Source organism: Narcine bancroftii, chromosome 2, assembly GCF_036971445.1.
Source record: "Narcine bancroftii isolate sNarBan1 chromosome 2, sNarBan1.hap1, whole genome shotgun sequence".
Classification (NCBI taxonomy): Eukaryota; Metazoa; Chordata; class Chondrichthyes; order Torpediniformes; family Narcinidae; genus Narcine; species Narcine bancroftii.
In genome coordinates this window covers 15,220,840-15,246,426 of record NC_091470.1, presented here as the reverse complement: position 1 = coordinate 15,246,426, position 25,587 = coordinate 15,220,840, and the positions used below count along the sequence as shown (strand labels likewise).

General features: G+C 39.3%; 1 protein-coding gene and 1 long non-coding RNA gene across 46 annotated transcripts in view; one reads left to right on the top strand and one right to left on the bottom strand.

Annotated features, from left to right (window-relative positions):
* Window positions 1-25,587, bottom strand: part of foxn3 (forkhead box N3) — a 477,697-nt gene that overhangs the window by 151,066 nt on the left and 301,044 nt on the right. For all 45 annotated transcript variants that reach the window (XM_069915930.1, XM_069915937.1, XM_069915946.1 and 42 more), the window contains one exon: window positions 9,337-9,395. In XM_069915930.1, coding sequence (XP_069772031.1) covers window positions 9,337-9,395 — 59 coding nt within the window. The remainder of the gene's footprint in view (window positions 1-9,336; window positions 9,396-25,587) is intronic.
* LOC138753228 (uncharacterized) overlaps window positions 1-25,587 on the top strand; it is a 240,104-nt gene that overhangs the window by 99,120 nt on the left and 115,397 nt on the right. The gene's annotated exons all lie outside the window — the stretch shown is intronic.

Below are 25,587 nucleotides of genomic sequence, written 5' to 3'. Positions count from 1 at the left end.
TATGGAGAGGGAAATGGAATAGGTGCAGGTCAGTGTGCCTAGGCAGAATAATAGCTCAGCACAGACTAAAAGGGCCAAAGGGTCTGTTTTCTGGGCTGTAATGTTCTAGGGTTCTAACACCGGAGGAACTCAGGTGGTCAGGCAGCAACCATGGAAGCCAATAGACAGTTGACGTTATTGACACCGTTTGTTGGCAATTATCCACAGAAGTAGAGCCTGGATTCATGATGCCCATTCTCAATGTAAAATTATAATTTTAATGAAGAGGTAGAGCTCTCACATGTAGTTGAATATGCTGATCCAATAGAAAAATATTACAAAACCTTGGTATTAGCCACACATCATCTTGGTTAAAACAACAGCAAATAGCTTTCAACCATTTTGTTAGGTGAGAAGAGGTCCAAATTCCTTCAAATGTGCATTCCTAGGATTGTAAACATTGTTCTTTTTAATATTGCCAGTGCCCAAAGTTCAAGCAATGCAAGGACAATCTGTAGTTTTGATCTCAGATGGGAAGTAGGACTGGGCAGTGCAGAGTTGGGAAACAAACTCCTCTGCCCCTTCCTCCCTCCCCATCTCTCACCTTTATATTCAGACACCTCATATTCAGACACCTCCCTATGTTTTTGCTCGCATCTTGACGAGAGGCTCAGGCCAAAAACATAGGTTAACCTTTAATTATTTTATTTTAAAAAATATACAAATGTAGACATACAGCATGTAGACAGGCCCTTCAGGCCCATGCCACCCAAATACACCAATTAACCCACAACCCCTGTACACTTTGAAAGGTGGGAGTAAACCAGAGCACACAGGAGAAACCCACATCAACACAGGGAGAACGTACAAACTCCTTGCAGGCAGCTCCGGATTGGAACCTGTGTCTCCGGCACTGTAGTTGTGTTTTGCTAACCGCTACACTAACCATTTACTTACTATAGATGCTGTGTGACCTGCTAAGTTTTTCAAGCACTTTTGTGTATTGCACTCAAAAAATGTAATCAATGGGTAAAAAAAAGTTCACTGCTCTTGATTTTTAATTTATGGCCCGCTTTTCCAGTGCTTCTACAATTTTCCAATTTTCAGTTCCGAGCCTTGATTTTAATGCGACTCGAAGGCTTTCATCCTTCCCTCTGATAAAGGATCTCCATCTGAAATATATACTTACAAATATTTCCAGCGTAGATTCCTCTTTTATCTTACAAATCCCTTGAATCCAAGTGAGGAACATTGTGCAATGCCTCACAATGTTTTGTGATTATTGGAACCACATTTCCAGGTAATCAAATGTAGCCAAAGAAGCAAGTTAATACATCAATTCAAGACAATTGATCAAACTATATACAAAATGCACATGGATCTTCTGGTCAATTCCTAACACACAAAAAAGGCAACTGAGTAAAGAATGTTTCTTTAATTTTGTGAGATTTCAATAACTAAGTACAGAACCTGAGTGGGAAAATGGATAAGCCTGATGATTAAATGGCGAGGTAGACTATTAGGTTGAGTGACCTATATCAGCTCCTATGTCTTAAACAGTAGTACCAGAGTATAGTGTTACAGAGAAAAGTTGTTAACACAGTGCCAGAGCAGCATTGTTTTACTGATGAGAGGTCCAGTCAGAGACTGATAACAGTATAGAATAAACTATCCTTGAATCTGGTGGTATCTTCAAGATAGAGTCGGGGACATTTTTGCATATTAAGTGAATGAAAAGATATTGTTTTAAAACAAAGTGCTAAGATAGAACAGTGGTTCTCAACCTTTTTCTTTCCACTCTCATCCCACTTTAAGTAATCCCTAGGCCATCAGTGTTCTGTGATTAGTAAGGATTGCTTAAAGTGGGATGTGAGTGGGAAGGGAAGGTTGAGAATCACTGCTCTAGACTCCATTGTTACTGAACTACTTTGCTTGCAAAAAAGTTGTCAGTGGCCCATTTCATTTGGAGATATGAAACGGTGCACATAACGAGTCAATGAGGTACGATTAAAACACTGCTTTTCAAACTTTTTTCTTTCCACCTCCATGCCACCTTAAGCAATCACAGATGTGGTCTGTGAGTGGAAAGAAAAAGGTTGAGAACCACTGAAATAGGGCATACACTATAACTTTATGGAACAGATAGGCATTTCTTCTGTTAAATAAGTTGGCTGCCATCTCTTTTGGTTGCATTTTGCTCATGAGAAGCACAACGTTTGTCCACTGGTTTGAAAATAATCAGAACCCCATTCATTTTAGTTGACAGCATTGGGCCCGGACAAGAAAAAGTGTTGAAGTGGAAAAGTTGTGTACGGTTCTGTGTCTGCAAGCCAAGTTTACAGTGTTTGTTTAGTTTCCGTGGTGACAGAAGGGTGCGAACTGAGTTGGTGAGCCAGCAGTACGTAAGAATGTTCAGTACAATTTAGTTTGTACACTTTGATGCAAATAATAAGCTCAATCCTTTCTTCCTCATATTTGAAGAACAACTTCAAATGTGGAGGTTAGATGAACATGAACAGTGCCCTCCATAATGCTTGGGAAAAAGACTTTAAAAAAAAATTGTCCCTGTGCTCCACTGTTTTATATTAGTATCAAACAATTTGCATGTAATTCAAGAAAGTGCACATTCCAGATTTCATTCAAGGTTATCGATGTACATTTTGGTTTGACCATGTAGAAATTACAGAACTTTTTATACACAGTCCCCTTATTTCAGGGAACCATAATGTTTGGTACATTTGGCTTCACATATGCTTGTGAGTACTCAGGTGTGTCTAATTGGTGCAGGTATAAGAGGGCTCGGCTTGCTTCCAAGCTTTTGATCACCTTTGGAGTCTGTAGTTGCTATTTTTCAACACAAAGACTAGAGTTGTCCCAATGAAAGTAAAAGGAGCCATTAAGAGGCTGAATATAAGAATAAAACAGTAGGAGACACCCAAATCACCCAAACCTGAGGATTGCCAAAATGAACAGTTTGGATAATCACTGAGAAGAATGAGCGTACTAATGAGCTTAGTAATCATGAAGGGACTGGTATTCCAAGGAAGATCCTCCACTACTGATGACAGAAGTATTCTCATCATAATGTACTGGTGAGCTCAGTAATCATGAAGGGACTGGTATTCCAAGGAAGATCCTCCACTACTGATGACAGAAGAATTCTCATCATAATGTACTAGTGAGCTCAGTAATCATGAAGGGACTGGTATTCCAAGGAAGATCCTCCACTACTGATGACAGAAGAATTCTCATCATAATGTACTGGTGAGCTCAGTAATCATGAAGGGACTGGTATTCCAAAGAAGATCTCCACTACTGATCAGAAACGCTCTTCAAGAAGCAGATGTGGCTGTGTCAGTGACTACTGTCCTCAGAAGACTTCATGAACAGAAATACAGAGGCCTCACTGCAAGATGCAAATCACCGGTTAACCACAGAAAGGATGGCCAGATTACAGTTTGCCAAAAAGTATTTAAAAGAGCCTGCAAATTCTGAATAAAAGGTCTTGTCGACACAGATGAGACCAAGATTAACCTGATTAATCAGAGTGATGGCAAGAGCACAGTAGGGAGACGTAAAAGAACTGGTCAAGATCCAAAACATACCGCCTTTGCCCAAGCCCAAAATGTTAGTCACTTCCTAAAAATGCTGCATCAACTGAGTTTCTCAAACACGTGTGTGTCAATTACTTGTACATCTTTCAAGACCCTAGGATGAAGTTCACCAGGACCTAGAGTCTTGTCAGTTTGTTACTCCAGTAATTTGCTTATTGCCACATCACTGGCTATACAATGGTCATACCTCCCATCCAATTCCCAAAGTAAAGGCATTTCTAGGATGTTACCTGTATTCTTATCAGAGGGTGTATGGTGAAACATTTCCAAATGCAGCGTCATTGATGGAAGAGATTTCATAAAATATCCTTGCATCCTAAATTCTACAAACATCGAGTAATGACTCTAAATTGGACCTATTTTTGACTTTTTACTGCATAAAGCAAATGATGCACAAATTAACTATGCCTGCAAGATCATTTTTATACATTAAAAGTCTTTCCTTGCTAAAAGACTTAAGTAAAGATTGAGGCTTCTGTAAATTTCTAAGTACAGTTAATAGGTCCCTCAAGCTATGGCTTGATGGCAGTTGCTAATTGTTGAGGCTCAGTCCACTTGGGCGCAATCTGGACTGCTCCAGAGGCAGTAGGCAGGATCATACCCAGGGGACCATTAGCCCATCCAATCTTCTGCCACCCCTCCCCTCCCCCCACCCCCCCAGAATTTTTCCTCATTTCTCTGCAGAGATCTCTTCCATCTCTGGGGCAATGCATAAGACAGGAAAAACCCAGAGTTGTTAACTCGGCCTGTGACATCACAGGCACCGTCTTCACTCCATCGACGACATCTACAAGATGCGGTGTCTTAAAAAGGCAGCCTCTATCTTAAAGGAGTTGTACCCTCTTCACACTGCTACCATCGGGAAGGAGGTATGAGCCTGAAGATGAGCACCCAGTGCACAAGGACAGTTTCTTCCCCTCTGCCATCAGACTTCTGAATGGACAATGAACCACTTACACTACCTCACTTTTCTCCTATATTTTTTCACTAATTATCTCTTTTGAAATGTAATTTATAGCAAGAGTTGAACTGTAATGCAGCTATTTTTGTGACAATAAATTCTGATTGAAAAGTGCAGGTCCACTTTCCATGGGTCAATGTACAACTGCTGTGAAATACCCAGTTCATGACTCATCACTTCTAAAGGGGAGAGCAGACTGCAATTATGATTTTTTAAATCAAGGTTGACCCAACATAAATTTTGGGACTTCTGATTCACCATTAATAGATACGGTATAGCACACATCCACTTAGAATACCAAAAATGGCTACAATTCTAATAACCCAAGAATGAAACTTTCAAATTCTAGCATGCAGGTACAGTGTCTGCAAGATACACAGAGAAATTGCTGAGATAATAGATAAAATATTTTGCAACATAGATACATGGATGTGCAAGGAAATATATTAAGGATCCCATTCTGCATGGGTATTACTTTTATATGCTTTCCAATATAAATACTTCATCTGACAAGTAGTTTTGTTGCGACTTAGTTTCCTTGATGGTGTTTTCAAAGCAAATATACAACTAAATATGAAACTGAAATATTTAAAATGTTCTCTGAAGATTTCTAAGATAAATAAATGCAAAGACAATCTCAATTTTTATTTATCCTCAATTTCATTTATGTCTCTCAATACCTTGCTAGGATGGCAGCTCAAACTCAGTAACCAATTCATGTGACCTTCTACAATGAGTCCATGCAACAATTTGTGCATGGAGACCAATGTTGTCTTTATTTCAGAACTTCCCTATGCAGCAAAATCCTGCATTGGGAGCAGAGACTATTCCTATTGCATCAGGAACAATCAGCTAACTCATCTTACATGGACCATCTTGGTATGCTGACAGCCCCACAAATGGTGTTCCAACCGCTTGAGGAAATCATGGCCATTTTATTTCATTCTTTTCTCCACAATACACTGCAACACTTATCTGGGAACTCATTTTCAATTCATCAATGAAATTATGATTGTATTTCATTGCAACTTTTGTAAAGTGCAGTTTATAACCACAAAACAATTCATAAATATTGTGCTTTAGTTTCTAAAACTGTCTGGAAATTTAAATCTCAGCTTCTAATAACCCAATTCAAAAGAAAACATTGGAAATAGTCAGGGAGTTGGAACCAATTGTGGATTGAATGTCATCATTCAGAAACGTTAACCGTTTCTATCTCCATAGATGGTGCCTGTGTGTTGTCCAAGATATTAAAAAATCTGCCAAAAGTAACAAAAATAATTGGAATTCTGCCTCACAGAAAAGACACAATATATTACTATTAATTTTACAGTGCCATTAAAATCCATTCTAGTTACAAGTACAAATTGCTGAAGATTATTTACAAGATTTATTCTACAAAGCACACAATTTCAAAGAATTCAGTTGGCAGCAATTGTAATTACATCATAAATACTTCCTGGAGACACAAGAGACTGCAGATGATGGAATCTGGAGCTAAAAAAAAAAATCTGCTGGAGGAACTCAGCATCAGTGGGAGAAAAAAGAATTGCCAAAGGGTTTGACTCAAAAAGCCAATAATTCTTTTTCTCCTATAAATACTTCCTAATTGCCCAGAAATCCACCTTCATCATACTCACCCAAATTCTTTTAAATTAAGTACGTCCTAGTAATCAGTCATCATATCAACTGATTATAAACTGATCTCAAGCTTTTTAATTATCTGAAATTTGAGAGGTATCTACTACAAGATAGAAAGCCAAACTTACATAGTAATGCAACAAGAACTCCATTTCTCGAGTTTCAGCTCTGAGGAAAAACAACAGTGATATTGCCAAGAAATCAATATTGGGACCGTTGTACATTTTTATGACTGACCTTGGTTTCAAAGTTTGATGTATGATTCTAGACTGGTAATCCCTATGCTTGTTCTAATGAGATCCAGAGGCCAAAATCTTAAAGCTCACAATGGGACTTGAATTTAAATAGTTTGATAAAGATGAGAAAGCAAGGGAGATGAATAAATTAGACAACAGAAGTAGACAAAGAGAATGGAATAATGGTGAACATAAACAACCAGATTGTCATAAAAAGACACACCTGGGTCACCAATGTTCCAGAGGGAAGAATATCTGCCTTCATTACTTGCCTTGATCATTCTGCGACTTCAGACCCACATTAATGCTGTTGATTCTTAACTCTCAAAAGGTCTAGCTATCCAGTTGAATCAAAACTGCTAAAAAAAAATGAAGAAAAGATAAACCATGTGCTATCAAACCAGGGACCGGTTACCATAAACACAAAGACAAATCTTTGCTAGTTGACCCTCACTGCTGTCTGTACCAAAATTCATCGAGTTGTCCCACACACAAGCTATAATGTAGAGAAATTTGACATAGTTTTTCTTGCAGGACCACAAATCATACATTCAAAACCCATTGAAATATCATCCTTGGTTACCTATGTCCTGCTCCACCAGCAAAGTAATATTCTGTTGGGAAGGATTGACATTCTGGAGTCCTCAACACTTATTCCATGCATTGAGGTCAAAAGTCAACTTCCTAATTAATAACAACCATGTTCCCTCAGCTGATGAAAACAAGTTAAAATCTCATTTGGCTTCATCTTCATCACTTGATCTGTAGAAATTGTATTAATTCTTAACTGTATTGACAGAAATGATGACCATATAGATTTTATGTGGACAACTTCACAATGGAGAAATATTAGAAACTGATATTAAAGATATTGCAGCATGACACTTCAAAAAAAATCCAGGTAATCAGGCAACAATTTCAATTGTGAAAGGGAAAATCATACTTGATTACCAGATATATGCATGAAAAATCAGATTTTTGGGACTAATCTTAAGGGTGAAATTTAGGGGGTTGACTATTTCACGCATATTGCTTTTGACCACGGTAAGTTCCTGTATCGCTCGAGGTGTCAGGAGGTTGGATGGCTGGGACCTGGTGTTAAGTCCACGTTCAGTTTGTCAGGAGCTCTGGTGGGCGGGTGGCCAAGGCGAGAATCTGCGGTTGGGACGTCAGGAGCTTGGATGGGCGGGCGGCTGAGGATCCGCGTTCATGGATTGGAGCTCAGGTGGGTGGTCAGCTGAGGTGAGCATCGAGTTCTGGGCATCAGGAGCTCGGATGGATGGGCAAGAGACGGCATTGGGATCTCTGGTTGGTGGGTGGCTGGGGCCAAAAATAGGAGGGGAGGGTCAACTTTTATATGCAATCTATGGGAAATACCAGATTTTTGGCCCAAAAATAGGGGGTTGATTTTTATACGGTATCGACTATTACACGAGTATATACAGTAAATTAATTCTTTAAGAAGCAATTTGTTGTGGATAAAGAGGAACTGGCAGTATTCAGAATAAAATCCAGAATAAAAGCCCTTATCAAAGGTCAGTGCAGAAAATAAAAGCTCCATGTGAAGGAGATGACATATAGGATAGAAGACTGACTGACTACACAGAAATAGAATAGGTCTTTTTTTTCTGGTTACCTTGATGTAACCACTGGTGCTGCTGCTGGGGTCAACCTATCCCAGTTTACTGAAATGACTTGGATGAAGGCACCAAAGTATGGATGTTAAATGGATGGCTACTACTGACACAATGACAGATGAGGAAGCAAGTTGTGAAGGGAAAATTAGGAGGCTGCAAAGAGATAAATATATATATTAAAGCGTACAAGGTTGTGAAATTTTCCATTTTGGGAGGAAAAATGGAAAAGTGTGTTATGTAACTGGCACCTTGGTGTTCTGGTGCATATATGCAGGCAGCAGTTAATTTGAAAAAGTTTAAAATGTTATAATTTATTGCGAGGGGAACCAGAAACAAATGCACATGACCTATCATACGCAAGTATGAATCGATGGATATTGCGAGGAAGAATGAAGGGAAGATAAAGCAAATTATTATTTTTTTTGTTCAATTTCATGATTCAGGTAAAAATCATTGCAGTAGCGCCAGTGGGCTGATATCGCCTCAAACCGTGCATCTTGGCGCCTCACAGTTTGGCGGGCAGCAACCTCCTTTGAAGAAGACCGCAGAGCCCACCTCACTGACAAAAGGCAAAGGAGGAAAAACCCAACACCCAACCCCAACCAACCAATTTTCCCCTGCAACCGCTGCAACCGTGTCTGCCTGTCCCGCATCGGACTTGTCAGCCACAAACGAGCCTGCAGCTGACATGGACTTTTACCCCCTCCATAAATCTTCGTCCGCGAAGCCAAGCCAAAGAAGAGAGTGTTAACATCTGGTACCCATAGCGTAAAATATTTCTCTCTCCATGCCTACGCAAGGATTATGTATTGTAACAAGCACACATGAAATTTTTCTCTGATAATCTAATCCACCATTACATTGCTTACTTCGAGACAACTTCAACCTCAGCAAAGCTGTGACTGTAAGACTAATTTCAGAATGGAAAACTTAAATTCTCAATTGTTTGAATTTAGCTTTCTCCCTCTTACCAAGATACACATACAAAGATGAGCCTTTGAGCTATGGAACTAGTTCTTTTGAGACATGTAAACCTGAGACTGCAAGCTTGGATTTAACAGGTTAAACATGCTCTTTCATAATAAACACTTCTCTCAGGTTTGGAATTTGCTCCACACTTGTTCATTTTAGTGGATAGAGCACACAACTAATGCAGAATTCAAATTTCAACACTGCAAAAATGCAATGAAAGGACACAAAATTAATTCCACAAACCTTAGCAGACAAAATTCATAAAATTACTGTCAGTATGCTGCATTTTCCCTTACCTTGGAGGGCTCCATTCTTCTTGAAGAAAGCATTCCCTGCCCACCCTGGGCTTGACGCGCTAAAAAGTAAACATATATTGTTTAAGAAATGCTTTTTGGATCCAAATCAGAGCAAAACATATTAAATAAAACAAACTAAAATTTGAAGGTTTTTTTTAAAGCTATTAATTTTGAATAGCTCACAAGATTTTTGGAATTTCAGTCCTCCTAAACAGAATATTCATTTTTACAACAAAGGTTCTTCTGTATGTCCATCAAATTGTTTACAGTAAGTGTCAAACCAACATCCAGACGACCAAATAATATTAGAGGAAAATCCAGAGGGGAATCGACATGGTGCCCAAGCGTCCAAGGCTCTTCCACAACATAAAGCTGTAACTATAACAACAAATGACAACAAACAGCTTGCAGAGAACCTAGGAGACAAAAGAGCAAGCGAAACACTGAACTACAACAACAGGGAAGCAACAGGCCTGGAAATTTTGCCCAAAATCTTGATTTCAAGAACCCAACATTAGTTATGAACAATAAAAAAGCACATTCCACAGACTTTAATAACTACAACAAATCAGTTGTTAAAGTAATTCTTGATAACAAGTGCAGCTTCCTGATGACATACTCAGCCAAAAAGACCATTTTGTAGTGTTATAAGCTCACATTTTATTTAATTACTAGACTTTAAGGGATAACACAGGCTGAAAATCTTTCATGACAAAACCTTTTTACAGCAAAACCATCCATAGCTTGTACTCTTAGACAGTATGGCACCATCAAGTCCAAATTATCAATGTTTTGGGAGAACATGGTTGTTATTCAGGGACACTTGAAGAGAGTGCTGAGGAAGACCAGATGGGACATTTACAAGTCAGATGATTATGACTCACGTTTTTGGGAAATTGAAACAGAAAACAGATTTCAGTATTGATCAAGCAAGTCATGTGATTAAGACACTTGAAGCAAGGCTGATTTAATAAGTAACCAGAGAGCGGCAAGACAGAAATGAAGTAACTTGGTGGGAGATGGACATTTCTGTTGTTTCTTCTTGTCTGTGGAAAAGTGACCTACTGTAACCATTGTAATGGCCATTTTTGATTTACCCATGTTTGGGTAAAGGCCACAGGATCATTCTTGTATTTGGATTGTGACTATTCTGATGTTCATTTAGTCTAACCCTTGCATGGGTTTGTGGAAGCACTGTGGTAGTCACAAGTTTTGATTTCCCTACACAAAGAAGAGGGGAGTTGTGACCGTCATTCATATGAAAGAACATTTCTTTGGAAGTATTTCAACAAGGTTTTGAGAAGTCTGATGACTCAGTGGCTCGCCTACTTCATAATTACGTCGTAACATCAGTTTAAAAGTTCAGAGTTTCAACACAGGATTTCTAAAACTGAACTTTGAATTGACTTTTCAAAATTGTCCCTCAACTGAAATAGTTTGGGTAATCCACACCCACACACACACATTTGCACATAGTTGGAGTTAGCTTTAGATTTAACTAAGTTGTTATCTTTTATTAATAGTTATTAATTAATATATCATTTAAAAAAATAACTGTCTTGGCGAACTTCTACCGTTGCTAGTCTATGACATAACAAGAGAAAGTAATGTATCGCAACTTCTCGAGTAGGAATTTGAGAAATCAAAAGCAGAGACAGAAATTAAAGCAGAAAACATTTAAATCATTCCGAAGGTCAAGTCATGTGAAGAATGAAAGAGAGTCAACATCTCACGTCACTGAATGGCCAAAGAGCCTGCTGCTTTCATCAAATTATAAGATCTAAAACGTTCATCTCTTCTCCTCATTCACACATCTAAATCATATAATGTTTGGGACCAAGACATTTTTTCCCTTATTTTCTCCTGTGCTCCACAGTTTTAAATTTGTGATTGTTATGAGCTCCTATTTTATTTAGTGCGACTGTCACTTTAAGGGTTAATACAGGCTGCAACCATTCACAGTTGTAATGAGCCTGGATGGGACCATCAAGTACAGATTATCTTCAAAGATGATACTCTGGAGGAAGATAAAGAACAATGGTTATTTATCCAGGATTCAGGTGGTGAGAGGAGTCAGGCGAGTGGGACACTTAAAGAAACAGGATTTTCATTAGATGAACATGGAAGTGGAATGACTCCGTCCATGAGAAATGGACAATTCAGATGATTCTCCCTGCCAGGGGAATTATTGAATCACTATGTCCAAAGGAAAGGTCACTTTGCTTGACCTGTATCTGGGTTTTGAAAGCAGAAGAACCACTGCATCAGATCGTGACCAAAGTAATGGTCATTTTGACTGACCTGTGACTTGGCTTTGGAAGTCATTGATTTTATTTCCCCTATTGAAGGAAAAGGGGACCTGTGACAACTTATTTGTCTGAAAGGAGATATCTCAGCATGAAACCCGACAAAGATTCGTGAGTTTTCAGCGGTCCAGTCACTCATTCTCTCCCACCTCCTTCGTGATTACTTCTGGGCATCAGTTTTAGAAGTCTGCGTTTCAACAACAGACTTCTAAGACTTAAATTTGGAATGACTTTCCAGAATTGTGCCTAAGCTGTAATGGTTTGGGTATCACTCACACACACACACACAGACACACACACACACACACTCACACTCACATGTATATTTGTGCATAATTGGGGTTAAGTTTAGCTTGGTAGTTATATTATTAATAGTTATTAATAAATATGTTGTTTTAAAATAAACAATTCACCAGTCTTTTGGTGAATTTCTATTGCTGTTGGTCTGCGACATAACAATCAAACAATTCACATGTGCTTAAAGTATATATGTGGTTATGCCTCTACACTTTGCTCTTGCCAGGTTAATCTTTTTTCTAGAATCCTGCAGGTTACTTTAAATACTTCTTGGCAAACTGTAATCCAGTCATCCTGTTTCTGTGGCTAACTTGTGAGTGGCACCTTGAAGTGTTGTCCCTGTACTTCTGTTCACGAAGCCCTCTGCGGACAATAGTCACTGACCCATCCACACCTGCCTCCTGAAGAGCATTTTGGATCTGTCGGACATATGTTTGGGGATTTTTCTTCATTATGTTGAGAATTCTTCTGATATGAACAGTGGAGGTCTTCCTTGGCCTACCAATCCCTTTGTGATTACCGAGCTCACCAGTACACTTGTTCTTCTCAATGATGTTCCAAACTGTTGATTTTGTTAATCCTCAGGTTTGGGCGATATTTCCTACTGTTTTATTCTTGTTTTTCTTTGACTTTCATTGGGACAACTCTGGTCCTTATGTTGAAAAATGGCAACTACAGACTCCTAAGGTGATCAAAAGCTTAGAAACAAACCTAGCTCTCATACCTGCATCAATGAAACAATTAAAGATACCTGAGTACTCACAAACACCTGTGAGGTCAAATGTACCAAACATTATGGTGCCCTAAAATGGGGGAACTATATATAAAAAGTGTTGTAATTTATACTGGTCAAACCAAAATGTATACAAATACCTTTTAATAAAATTTGGGATGTGCACTTTAATTACGTGTGAATTGTTTGATTACAAATTTAAAACTGTGGAGCACAGGGGCAAATTTAGGAAAAAGTGTGTCCTTGTCCCAAACATTATGGAGGGCACTTCAGTGTAAAATTTGATTACCAGCTGGTAGATGCATATTAAAAAAAAACAGTTGGCACTGCTGGCAGTACTCCCACTAGGAGAGTGGTGAGTGGAGACACAGCACTGCTACTTGCCACGTCATCAGGCCAATGGCTCCATACAGACTTTAAATGGCCTGTTAAAGCAGCCAGTTATGTTGTTTGTTTTAAATCCTAAAGGTCTGTGCCAAAGCTGGTGTTGGTCAGAGTACTACCACGAGAGATTTGCAAACTCAGAGGGAGCAATGGACCAGTACAGGGCGCCCCAGTTTCGAAGGGGAAGCATTGGACATGACCCTCCAGGAAAAGTGATGACAGCAGTAAAGCATTCAGTGGTTGAAGGACCAACACAGGCTGTGGTCACACAGGCTGCGGGCAATTGAGTACTCACACTGGCTGCTGGAGGTTGGCTCATGAGAATCAGGTACCGGAACCAGGATTCCAAAGGGTGCAGAGGACAAGAATTGCAGTGGAAGGGCCTCTGGAACTGAAGGCATCCTGATCGTATCAGAGGATTGGACTTGGAACTTGGGTTGGCAATGGTTTGAATCGGACTGTGTGCGGCTGTAGAGACTGTGGGAGGTCTGGAGGTAAATCCAGAAATGTTCAGTATCTCTGAAGGGACTCCCTTTGGCTTATTTTTCTCTTATTGTTGGAGGCGCCGGACAATGCACATGGTGATTCATGGTTTGCCTTGCGGCAGACAAAATTTGAAATATATCATGTATTATTAGGTATCACAGGTATGCCCCGCTTTACGAAAGTAGAGCATTCCTATGAAACCTTTTGTCAGCCAAAATGGTGTAAAGCAAGGAACCATTCACTACTATTGGTCTATTTTCGTAAAAGTGAAACCCCATTCAAATTTTTTTCTGATAGTGAACACAGGTTTCTTTGTAAAAGTGAATTTGTGTCAAGCAGGATTTACCTGTATTACGTAACGCTAAAAAGAATCTTGAACCTTGATATTTTAAATCCTGAAAAAACCTCAAAACATTGTCACGATCCAGCTAATGTGCACATGTAAATAAAAATGCAATCATCTGAATTGTCACCCTTTAAAGACATAAAGAAGCATTTATCAGAAATGACACTCAAGTTCTGAATATATAAGCTCATAAAAGATTACTCCAAGTCTCAGCTCAACACTTGAGAGACCAAGTAATTTGGGTAAATACGTGCAAACACTGCACATGAACAAGCTGCCTATCTCATTTTATTTGAGATCAAACAGGTTCAGACTTTATTCCCTGAAGTGCAGAAAATTTGATAGAGGTATACAAAGTTATGATGGGTATAGATAAAGGAAATGCAAGCGGCTTTTCCACTGAAGTTAGGGGAGATTTTAAAAAATCTAGAGGAGTGAAAACAAGAAAGTCTGCAGGCGCTGTGATTGTAGGTAATACACAAAAGTGCTGGAGAAACACAGCAGGCCTCGCAGCATCCATAGGAGGCAAAGATATATAACTAACGTTTTGGCCCTGAGCCTTCATCTGGCTGTGAGTATAAAGCAAGCAGGCGCCTAAATAAAATGGTAAGGGGAGGAGGGAAGGTGGGGCGGGGTGGGGGGGGGGAAGCACAGACCATTAGCCAAGAGGCCATAGGTGGATATGGATAGGAGGACAGGAGGGAAAAGCTGAGAATTAATCGGGGGAGAGAGTGAGCTGAAGGAAAGAAAGCAGTGGGATAGGGAAAGACAGAGGAGTTGGGGAACTGGAGACAGAGAAAGTCAGGGTGTTTGTGGGGAGGCTAACAGAAATCAGAGATGTCGATGTTTGAGGGTGCCCGGTGTTGTTCTTCTATTTGCGGATGGTCTCATTTTGGCAGTGCACGAGACCATGGACAGACATGTCAGCATGGGAATGGGGCAGGGAATTGAAATGGGTGGCCACTGGGATATCCCCGCTATTACTGCAATAGAACGAAGGTGCTGAACGTAGAGGAGGCCATAATAGGAGCACCTGATACAGTAGGTAACCTGCTGGAGCCTCACTGATTCTCTGGACATCTTTCAGTTGATAAAGGCCACCTCTTCACAGGTGCTTCACACAAATGCAGGTGGGAAGGTAACAGAAGCTGCAACTCCAGACAATGGCGCCTGATCTAGCACTATTCAGCTTAATATTCATTCAAAGCATAAATGAATCTGATGCCTTTTTTAATGAGATGAATAGCCAAGATCTGTAGTTAAAGACACCAAAATAAAAGGTGAAGAATGAGAAGGTAAGACACAAAATAACTAGAGCAGAATTCCATCTTCCATATGATAAATGCAGGCTTTAAGGTCACAAAATATAAAGGATCAGTAGTAGACCAAATGACCCCTTTAACCTATACTGCCATTTATAGTTGATCGAATCTTGGCATCAGCACCAGTTTCTCATGCTTTGGTCAAATATCTGTCAATACCCATTATGTGCATTCAGCAACTTAGCCTGCACAGCCTGTGGGGTAAAGAAGAAATTCCTCCTCAACTTAATTTTAAACAGGCAACCCCTTATTATGGAAGTATACTCCCTTGTTCTAAATGCCCCAACAGAGGAGACATCCACCATGCATCTACCTCGCCCAAGGAATTGTGTTTCAATAAGATTATAATTTCATGCTCACAGAAGAAAAAAAAATAAGAGGCTGTGCATTGAGTGTTAAGTATAGAAAAGCATATTTGAAGTTTAAATTTAAATTGATACATACAACATGGTAACAGGCCCTTACGGCCCATGAACCTGTGCCGCCCAATTACACCCAATTGACCTACAAACCCCAGTATATTTTGAAGGCTCGGAGGAAACCAGAGAAAACCATGCAGACACGGGGAGAACATACAAACTGCTTACAGACAGCATGGTCTTTGAATTCTGGTCCCGATCGCTGGCGCTGTAACACCGTTGCGATAACTGCTATGTTAACCGTATGCCCTTGTTTCATGGGCACAAGGCAAACATTTTTCTAGACTGGAAAACTGAAACACACCGGATAAATGTGCACCAATAGAAATCATTATATAAGAGGACACATAAAACCTTCCAAAGCTTCAATATCATGGTTATCCACAGAAAATAATGCTCTTGATTAACTTGATCATGAATGTTCCATGAAGCTTGGAGCAGTATCAAATGTGTGATTGAATTCGGTATTTTGTTCTCAGGTTAAAAGCAAAGTAAAGAAAAATAGCATATTAAAGTTGCATGATATTTCATGTTACAGATTGCTTATGGACTAAGTTCACTGGTGAAGTAAGTTCCCTGTGAAATGGTGCTAATTTGGGAAACAACATGAGAGTAGAGCGGACAGGATAGCATTTTATAAAGCCAGTTACAGACGAAAGAAATGGAATTGCCTTAAAAGGCAGCCAGAAGCTGTCAGAACTGCCTGCGGCAAAGACTGTCACTCCTTTTTGTTTCTTAAGCCTGTCCATATTTTAACCACGCCAACTTCTAGTTTATTTGAAGGACAAAACTTATGGTAGGGTACTGTTCCATGGGTGCTTTGTTTCTGTCCATATATTTGTTGTCAGAGTTCAGACGATGAGTCCAGCACAATGAGGAACGCAGAATGGAGCAGCAGTTGGAGGTACTATAGCATTATTTTGCAATTCTGCCCTCCGGTGCTGCGAGTGAGGAGTTTGCATGTCCACTCTGTGGCTGTATAATTCCTCTGGTTTACTCCCACATCCCCCAAAAATTTGCTGGTAGGTTAGACAACTGCTGCAAATTTCTCCTCGTCTAGTGGAAGACAGGAGACAGGAAGATGACGGTGAACTCTGATTGATTCCCTTCCAGCAACATTACTGAACCTAACTTGAGCACGGATGCATCAGGTCTGCTGAGGACCAAATCCAGACCTTCCCCATCTGAGAGTCAGTTACAGAGTATAAAATTAAACCACGTTCATGATCATCAGGGGATCACAAAATCCTGAGCCTTTTATTCTGCATCAGATTCACAATATAAAATTTCTTTGTTAAAAAAAAATTGTCTTCCACAGGAGTTTGTCACACAAACAACAATTCACATTCCTTGTTTGATCTCAAAAACATTTTTATTTTATTGATGAAAGTATTTAGTACGGCTCTCATCATGGTTGCAGAAACGATCATGTTCAGAGGTCAAGTTTAAATAGATTCCCTAAATGAATAATTGAACCTATTCAAATACAACTGAAATATTCAAAATATTTTGAAAACTTCACATTATGTTATTTTAATTATTAGTCACTTAAATAGAAAGCAATGCAACCTTGACCTCGAACAAGCAATGATCATACACGTATACAAAGAGAGAATGTAGCAGCCAACAAAACCGTGTTACTGCATGCATAAGACTGTTAAACCAATGGCCATTGGTCTTCTGTGAATGTAAAACATCTTTCAATATGATTTTGAACAAAAATCTACATTGCTCTCTGAGATTATTGAAAATAACCAGCAAGATAAACTAAAAGTATCTTAACAGAAGGGAAAGCAAAGAGAAAGCATTTTTACAGTGTAATCATTTACAAGCAAGGAAACCGTTAGTCTGTCAATACCTGCTACTGCCCCAGGAAAACAGCTAAGATACTTTATAATTTAATTGAGAGATACAATGAGGTAACAGGCTCAAATGGATTTACAAAGGGTGACTGACTTGGCCATTCAAGAATTTTCCTGTTTTTAAACTTTGAAAAACTCCTTTGCTGCTTTAGCAGTGTGTTTGAGATCACTGTTTTGCTGTAAGATGAAACACCAGCCATTGGGTTTGGAGGCATTTGCTCAAACCTGAGCAGAAAAGAGGTTTCTATACACCTCAGAATTCATTTTGGCCATCAGCAGTTACATCATCAATGAAGATAAGTGCGCCAGATCCTGTGGCAGGCAATACAGGCCCAGGCCTCAACACCTCTATCACATGTTTCTCAGATGAGGTGATATGCGTTGGACCTTGAGGAGTTCCTTTATTCTTTGGTCTTGCCATCACTCTGAGACTTGATCTCATCAGGCAATACATGCCCAGGCCTCAACACCTCTATCACATGTTTCTCAGATGAGGTGATATGCGTTGGACCTTGAGGAGTTCCTTTATTCTTTGGTCTTGCCATCACTCTGAGACTTGATCTCATCAGGCAATACATGCCCAGGCCTCAACACCTCTATCACATGTTTCTCAGATGAGGTGGTATGCTTTGGACCTTGAGGAGTTCCTTTATTCTTTGGTCTTGCCATCACTCTGAGACTTGATCTCATCAGGCAATACATGCCCAGGCCTCAACACCTCTATCACATGTTTCTCAGATGAGGTGGTATGCTTTGGACCTTGAGGAGTTCCTTTATTCTTTGGTCTTGCCATCACTCTGAGACTTGATCTCATCAGGCAATACATGCCCAGGCCTCAACACCTCTATCACATGTTTCTCAGATGAGGTGGTATGCTTTGGACCTTGAGGAGTTCCTTTATTCTTTGGTCTTGCCATCACTCTGAGACTTGATCTCATCAGGCAATACATGCCCAGGCCTCAACACCTCTATCACATGTTTCTCAGATGAGGTGATATGCGTTGGACCTTGAGGAGTTCCTTTATTCTTTGGTCTTGCCATCACTCTGAGACTTGATCTCATCAGGCAATACATGCCCAGGCCTCAACACCTCTATCACATGTTTCTCAGATGAGGTGATATGCGTTGGACCTTGAGGAGTTCCTTTATTCTTTGGTCTTGCCATCACTCTGAGACTTGATCTCATCAGGCAATACATGCCCAGGCCTCAACACCTCTATCACATGTTTCTCAGATGAGGTGATATGCGTTGGACCTTGAGGAGTTCCTTTATTCTTTGGTCTTGCCATCACTCTGAGACTTGATCTCATCAGGCAATACATGCCCAGGCCTCAACACCTCTATCACATGTTTCTCAGATGAGGTGGTATGCTTTGGACCTTGAGGAGTTCCTTTATTCTTTGGTCTTGCCATCACTCTGAGACTTGATCTCATCAGGCAATACATGCCCAGGCCTCAACACCTCTATCACATGTTTCTCAGATGAGGTGGTATGCTTTGGACCTTGAGGAGTTCCTTTATTCTTTGGTCTTGCCATCACTCTGAGACTTGATCTCATCAGGCAATACATGCCCAGGCCTCAACACCTCTATCACATGTTTCTCAGATGAGGTGATATGCGTTGGACCTTGAGGAGTTCCTTTATTCTTTGGTCTTGCCATCACTCTGAGACTTGATCTCATCAGGCAATACATGCCCAGGCCTCAACACCTCTATCACATGTTTCTCAGATGAGGTGATATGCGTTGGACCTTGAGGAGTTCCTTTATTCTTTGGTCTTGCCATCACTCTGAGACTTGATCTCATCAGGCAATACATGCCCAGGCCTCAACACCTCTATCACATGTTTCTCAGATGAGGTGGTATGCATTGGACCTTGAGGAGTTCCTTTATTCTTTGGTCTTGCCATCACTCTGAGACTTGATCTCATCAGGCAATACATGCCCAGGCCTCAACACCTCTATCACATGTTTCTCCGATGAGGTGGTATGCTTTGGACCTTGAGGAGTTCCTTTATTCTTTGGTCTTGCCATCACTCTGAGACTTGATCTCATCAGGCAATACATGCCCAGGCCTCAACACCTCTATCACATGTTTCTCAGATGAGTTGGTATGCTTTGGACCTTGAGGAGTTCCTTTATTCTTTGGTCTTGCCATCACTCTGAGACTTGATCTCATCAGGCAATACATGCCCAGGCCTCAACACCTCTATCACATGTTTCTCAGATGAGGTGATATGCGTTGGACCTTGAGGAGTTCCTTTATTCTTTGGTCTTGCCATCACTCTGAGACTTGATCTCATCAGGCAATACATGCCCAGGCCTCAACACCTCTATCACATGTTTCTCAGATGAGGTGGTATGCTTTGGACCTTGAGGAGTTCCTTTATTCTTTGGTCTTGCCATCACTCTGAGACTTGATCTCATCAGGCAATACATGCCCAGGCCTCAACATCTCTATCACATGTTTCTCAGATGAGGTGGTATGCTTTGGACCTTGAGGAGTTCCTTTATTCTTTGGTCTTGCCATCACTCTGAGACTTGATCTCATCAGGCAATACATGCCCAGGCCTCAACACCTCTATCACATGTTTCTCAGATGAGGTGGTATGCTTTGGACCTTGAGGAGTTCCTTTATTCTTTGGTCTTGCCATCACTCTGAGACTTGATCTCATCAGGCAATACATGCCCAGGCCTCAACACCTCTATCACATGTTTCTCAGATGAGGTGGTATGCTTTGGACCTTGAGGAGTTCCTTTATTCTTTGGTCTTGCCATCACTCTGAGACTTGATCTCATCAGGCAATACATGCCCAGGCCTCAACACCTCTATCACATGTTTCTCAGATGAGGTGATATGCGTTGGACCTTGAGGAGTTCCTTTATTCTTTGGTCTTGCCATCACTCTGAGACTTGATCTCATCAGGCAATACATGCCCAGGCCTCAACACCTCTATCACATGTTTCTCAGATGAGGTGGTATGCTTTGGACCTTGAGGAGTTCCTTTATTCTTTGGTCTTGCCATCACTCTGAGACTTGATCTCATCAGGCAATACATGCCCAGGCCTCAACACCTCTATCACAAGTTTCACAGATGAGATGATATGCGTTGGACCTTGAGGAGTTCCTTTATTCTTTGGTCTTGCCATCACTCTGATACTTGGTCTCATCAGTCCACAAGATTTTATTCTAAAATTCTGCAGCCTCCTTTAAAAACCTCTTGGCAAACTGTAATCTGGCCATCCTGTTTCTGTGGCCAACTAGTGGTCTGCATCTTGCAGTGTTGCTTCTGTATTTCTGCTCATTAAGTCTTCTACGGACTGCAGTCATTGACATATCCACATCTGCCTCCTGAAGAGTATTTCTGATACGTCAGAAAAGTGTTTGGGGACTTTTCTTCATTATGTCATCAGCAGTGGAGATCTTCTTCCTTGTCCGACCAGTCCCTTTGCGGTTACTGAGCTCATTCTTCCTTCTCAATGACATTCCAAAGAGTTGATTTTGGTAAACCTAAGGCTTGGGTGGTGCCTCTTACTGTTCTATTCTTGTTTATCAGCCTCATAACGGCTTCTTTGACTTTCACAGGCACAACTCTGGACCTCATGTTGAAAAATGGCAACTACAGATTTCAAAAGCTGAGAAGCAAGCCAAGCTCTCTTATACCTGCACCAATTAAACGCACCGGAGTACTCAGAAACACCTGTGAAGCCAAATGTCTCAACAATGGAGGGCCTTTACATAAAAGATCTGTAATTTCAAACTGAAGTGTACACAAATCACCTTGCATAAAATCTGGAATGTGCAATTTAATTGAATGTGAATTGTTTGATGACAAATTTAAAACTGTGGAGCACAGGGTCAAATAAAGGAAAAAAGTGTGGAGGGCACTGGCACTATAAATAATCAGTCAACATCTCGGTTTACGACCCTTTATCGAGATAATTCAGTTTAAGTGCTTTCAGTGCTCATTATGAGAGTAGTTGCAGGGGGACTACACACCCAATATTATAAAAACCTAATTTCTTACTGTGTCCTCTGCATCTTGCTCAACATTTATTTACACGTCTATCAACCTCATTAAAACAATATTGGATGTGGGAGTTGTTGGAGTATTTTATGTTTTAAATGTGTTGTCATACATTGAGTTTAAAAAGGGAAAACTGAGAGATGAAAATGGGGAAAAGGGGGATGGTGGTGGTGAGGAAGTGGAAATGAGGTGTAAACAGGATATGAGATGGCCATGTTGAATTATATGACTATAAACATTAATGGAATACATAACCAAATTAAACGGAAGAGGCTATTAAATTTCCTGAAAAAAGGAAAAAAATAGATATAGCATTTGTGCAGGAAATGCATCTAAATGAAGTGGAACATAAATTAAAGAGAGACTGGGTAGGGCACGTAGCGGCAGCATCAAATAATTCAAAACCTAGAGGTGTAGCTACATTAATTAATAAAAATGTACCAATCAAAATAGAGAAGGAATGAGTAAAAAGGGATGATATAACAAAAAGGAGAGTATTGGCAGACAAAAAAATAAAATACAAAACATTACAAACGTATAAGGTGGAGAAGAACATAATGAAAATAAAGCAAAATTATTACTAACTAGGAGAAAAAACATAAAATATTAGGCTGGCAACTGAAAACAGAACAAGATAAAAGAACTGTATTGGCATCAAGAAAAAGGGACAAACAAATTACATATAATCCAATAGAGATGAATGTTAACTTTAAGGAATTTTATGAACAGTTATACCAAACTGAGAACGAGGGGAAAGATGATAAAGTAGAAGAGTTTTTAACTAGAATTGAACTGCCAAAATTGCAAGGAGAGGAACAAAACAAACTGTTAAAACCATTTGAAATAGAGGAAGTACAAGATATATTTAAAAAGCTACCAAACAATAAAACACCTGGAGAGGATGGACTCCCAATAGAATTCTATAAAACATTTAAAGAGTTATTAATTCCTCCTCTCCTGAACCAGATAGAAGAAACACAAAACTTACCAGATTCATGTAATAATTACAGTAATACCAAAGATGGGGAAGGATCCACTAACACCAGCATCATATAGACCAATATCTCTACTCAATTCAGATTATAAGATAATAGCAAAATTATTAGCAAACAGATTGACAGATTGTGTACCAAAAATAGTAAAACAAGATCAAACTGGATTTATTAAGAAAAGATGAACAGCGGATAATGTCTGTAAATTTATTAATCTAATTCATGCAGTTCAAGGAAATAAGAAGCCAACAGTGGCTTTTGCTTTAGATGCAGAAAAAGCCTTTGACAGAGTAGAATGGAATTATTTATACCAGAAAATTATATTAATTGGATTAAAGCATTATATAATGGACCATTGGCGAAGGTAACAGTAAATGGATATGTATCGAACCAATTTAAATTAAGTAGATTAACTAGGCAGGATAACTAACCATTTCCCCCTCAGTGTTCGCTTTAGCAATAGAACCATTGGCAGAACTGATAAGAACAGAAAATAGAATAAAAGGAATAAAAATAAAGGAGAAGGAATATAAAATCAGTTTATTTGCAGATGGCATCATAGTATATTTAACAGAACCAGAAATATCAATAAAAGAATTACGTAAGAAATTGAAGGAGTATGGAGAAATATCGGGGTACAAGATCAACGCAAATAAAAGTGAAGTGATGCCAATGAGTATTGCGGAATTTAAAAAAGAATCACCATTCAAATGGCAAACACAAGCAATCCAATACCTAGGTATTAGCTTAGATAATAACTTAAGCCACCTGTACCAATTAAATTATCAGCCACTAATAAAGAAATTGCAGGAAGACTTAGAATATTGGAAAGAATTAATGCTAACATTGATAGGGAGGGCAAATTGCATTAAAATGAATGTTTTCCCAAGGATACAATACTTATTTCATCATTACCAATTCCCTTAACAGAGAAATTCTTTAATGAACTAAAGAGAATAATAAGGAAATTCTTGTGGAAAGGGGGGAAACTGAGGATAGCGTTAGATAAATTAACAGAGAGGTACAACCAAGGTGGTTTGCAGTTACCAAACTTTAAAAATTATTATAGAGCAGCACAATTAAGGTATATATCAGATTTTTACCAGACAAGGAAAAAACCAGACTGGACTAAGATAGAACTAGATAAAATAGGGGAGAAGGTACCGGAACATACACTTTATAAGTGGGATGAAAAGCTGGTACAATATAAAAGCTCACCAGTACTGCATCATTTACTCAATATATGGAAGAAGATTCACATAGAAAGGGAAAAAAAATGAATTACCAACTACCAAAATTACTATTGCTGCAAAATCCGCGAATCCCTTTTACAATAGATAAACTTTCCTTTAGAGAATGGGAGAGAAAAGGAATTAAAAGAATAGAAAATTGTTTTTAGGGAAATAATTTATTAACATTTGAACAGTTGAAGTACAAATATGGAATAACTCATGGAACAATGTTTGCATATCATCAACTGAAAGCTTATTTAAAGGATAAATTGGGAAACAGACTGAGATTAACAGAAGGAAGCAGCTTTGAATATGTGATTACAGAAACAATGATAATTAAAAGCTTTATAACAAACATGTACATCAAGCTGCAAGATAAGGAAAATGATGAAATAAGCTATAAACCCAAACAAAAATGGAAAAAGGATTTAAACATAAAGATAAAAAATGAAACATGGGAAAAGTGATGTTCTGGAACTATGAAGAATATCATCAACACGAGGTTACGCATGATACAGTATAATTGGTTACACAGGTTATATATCACACCCCAAAAGTTAAAAAAATGGGATCCAACATTATCAGACAGATGTTTTCGCTGTAAGAAGGAAACGGGAACAACAGTACATGCAATTTGGACATGTAAGAAAGTGAAAATGTTTTGGGAAGATCTAAATCAGGTATTAAATTAAATCACAAAAAATAACATACCAAAAAATGCAGAGATCTTTCTTCTAAGTAATATATGAAGTAAGGAATTAGGCCTCAAATTGGATAAAGCACAAAAAAGATTTATTATGATAGCCTTAGCAGAAGCAAAAAAGTATATAATGTCAACTTGGAAAATGGAAGAGAGCCTGAGAATACAGCAATGGTACATGGAAATGAATAAGTCTATTCCATTGGAAAAAATAACATATAATTTAAAAAATAAAGTCACATTATTTGAACAAATTTGGGAGCCGTACATGGAACATAACAGAGAGGGCTTGCCTCAGACCTCCACCCCCTAAAATGATAAGAAGACAAAATTACTTCATCCAGTGTGTAAAAGTAGATGACATAATTTTCTTGTTTATTTTCATTGTGTGATGACATCGTTTAATGATTTTATTGTATTGTATATGTTGAATATTTATTGGTTTTGGAGGGGGGTGGAGGGGGAGGGAGGGTAGGGGGGAAAAAAAGGGAGAAAATGCCACTGTGTATATTTAACATAACATAACATAACAATTACAGCACGGAAACAGGCCATTAGGCCCTTCTAGTCCGCACCGAACCAAACACCCCTTTCTAGTCCCACCTCCCTGCACAATGCCCATAACCCTCCATCTTCTTCTCATCCATATACCTGTCCAACCTTTTCTTAAATAATACAATTGACTCCGCCGCCACTATTTCTCCCGGAAGATGATTCCACACGGCTACCACTCTCTGAGTAAAGAAGTTCCCCCTCATGTTACCTCTAAACCTCTGCCCCTTAATTCTTAACTCATGTCCTCTTGTTTTAATCTTTCCTCCTCTTAACGGAAATAGTCTATCCACATCCATTCTGTCTATCCCTTTCATAATCTTAAATACTTCTATCAAATCCCCTCTCAACCTTCTACGCTCCAAAGAATAAAGACCCAATCTGTCCAATCTCTCCCCATACTCCAGATGCTTAAACCCAGGTAACATTCTGGTAAACCTTCTCTGCACTCTCTCCACTCTGTTTATATCCTTCCTATAAATAGGCGACCAGAACTGCACACAGAACTCCAAATTAGGCCGCACCAACGTCTTATACAATCTCAACATCACCTCCCAACTCCTAGATTCCATGCAATGATTGATAAAGGCCAG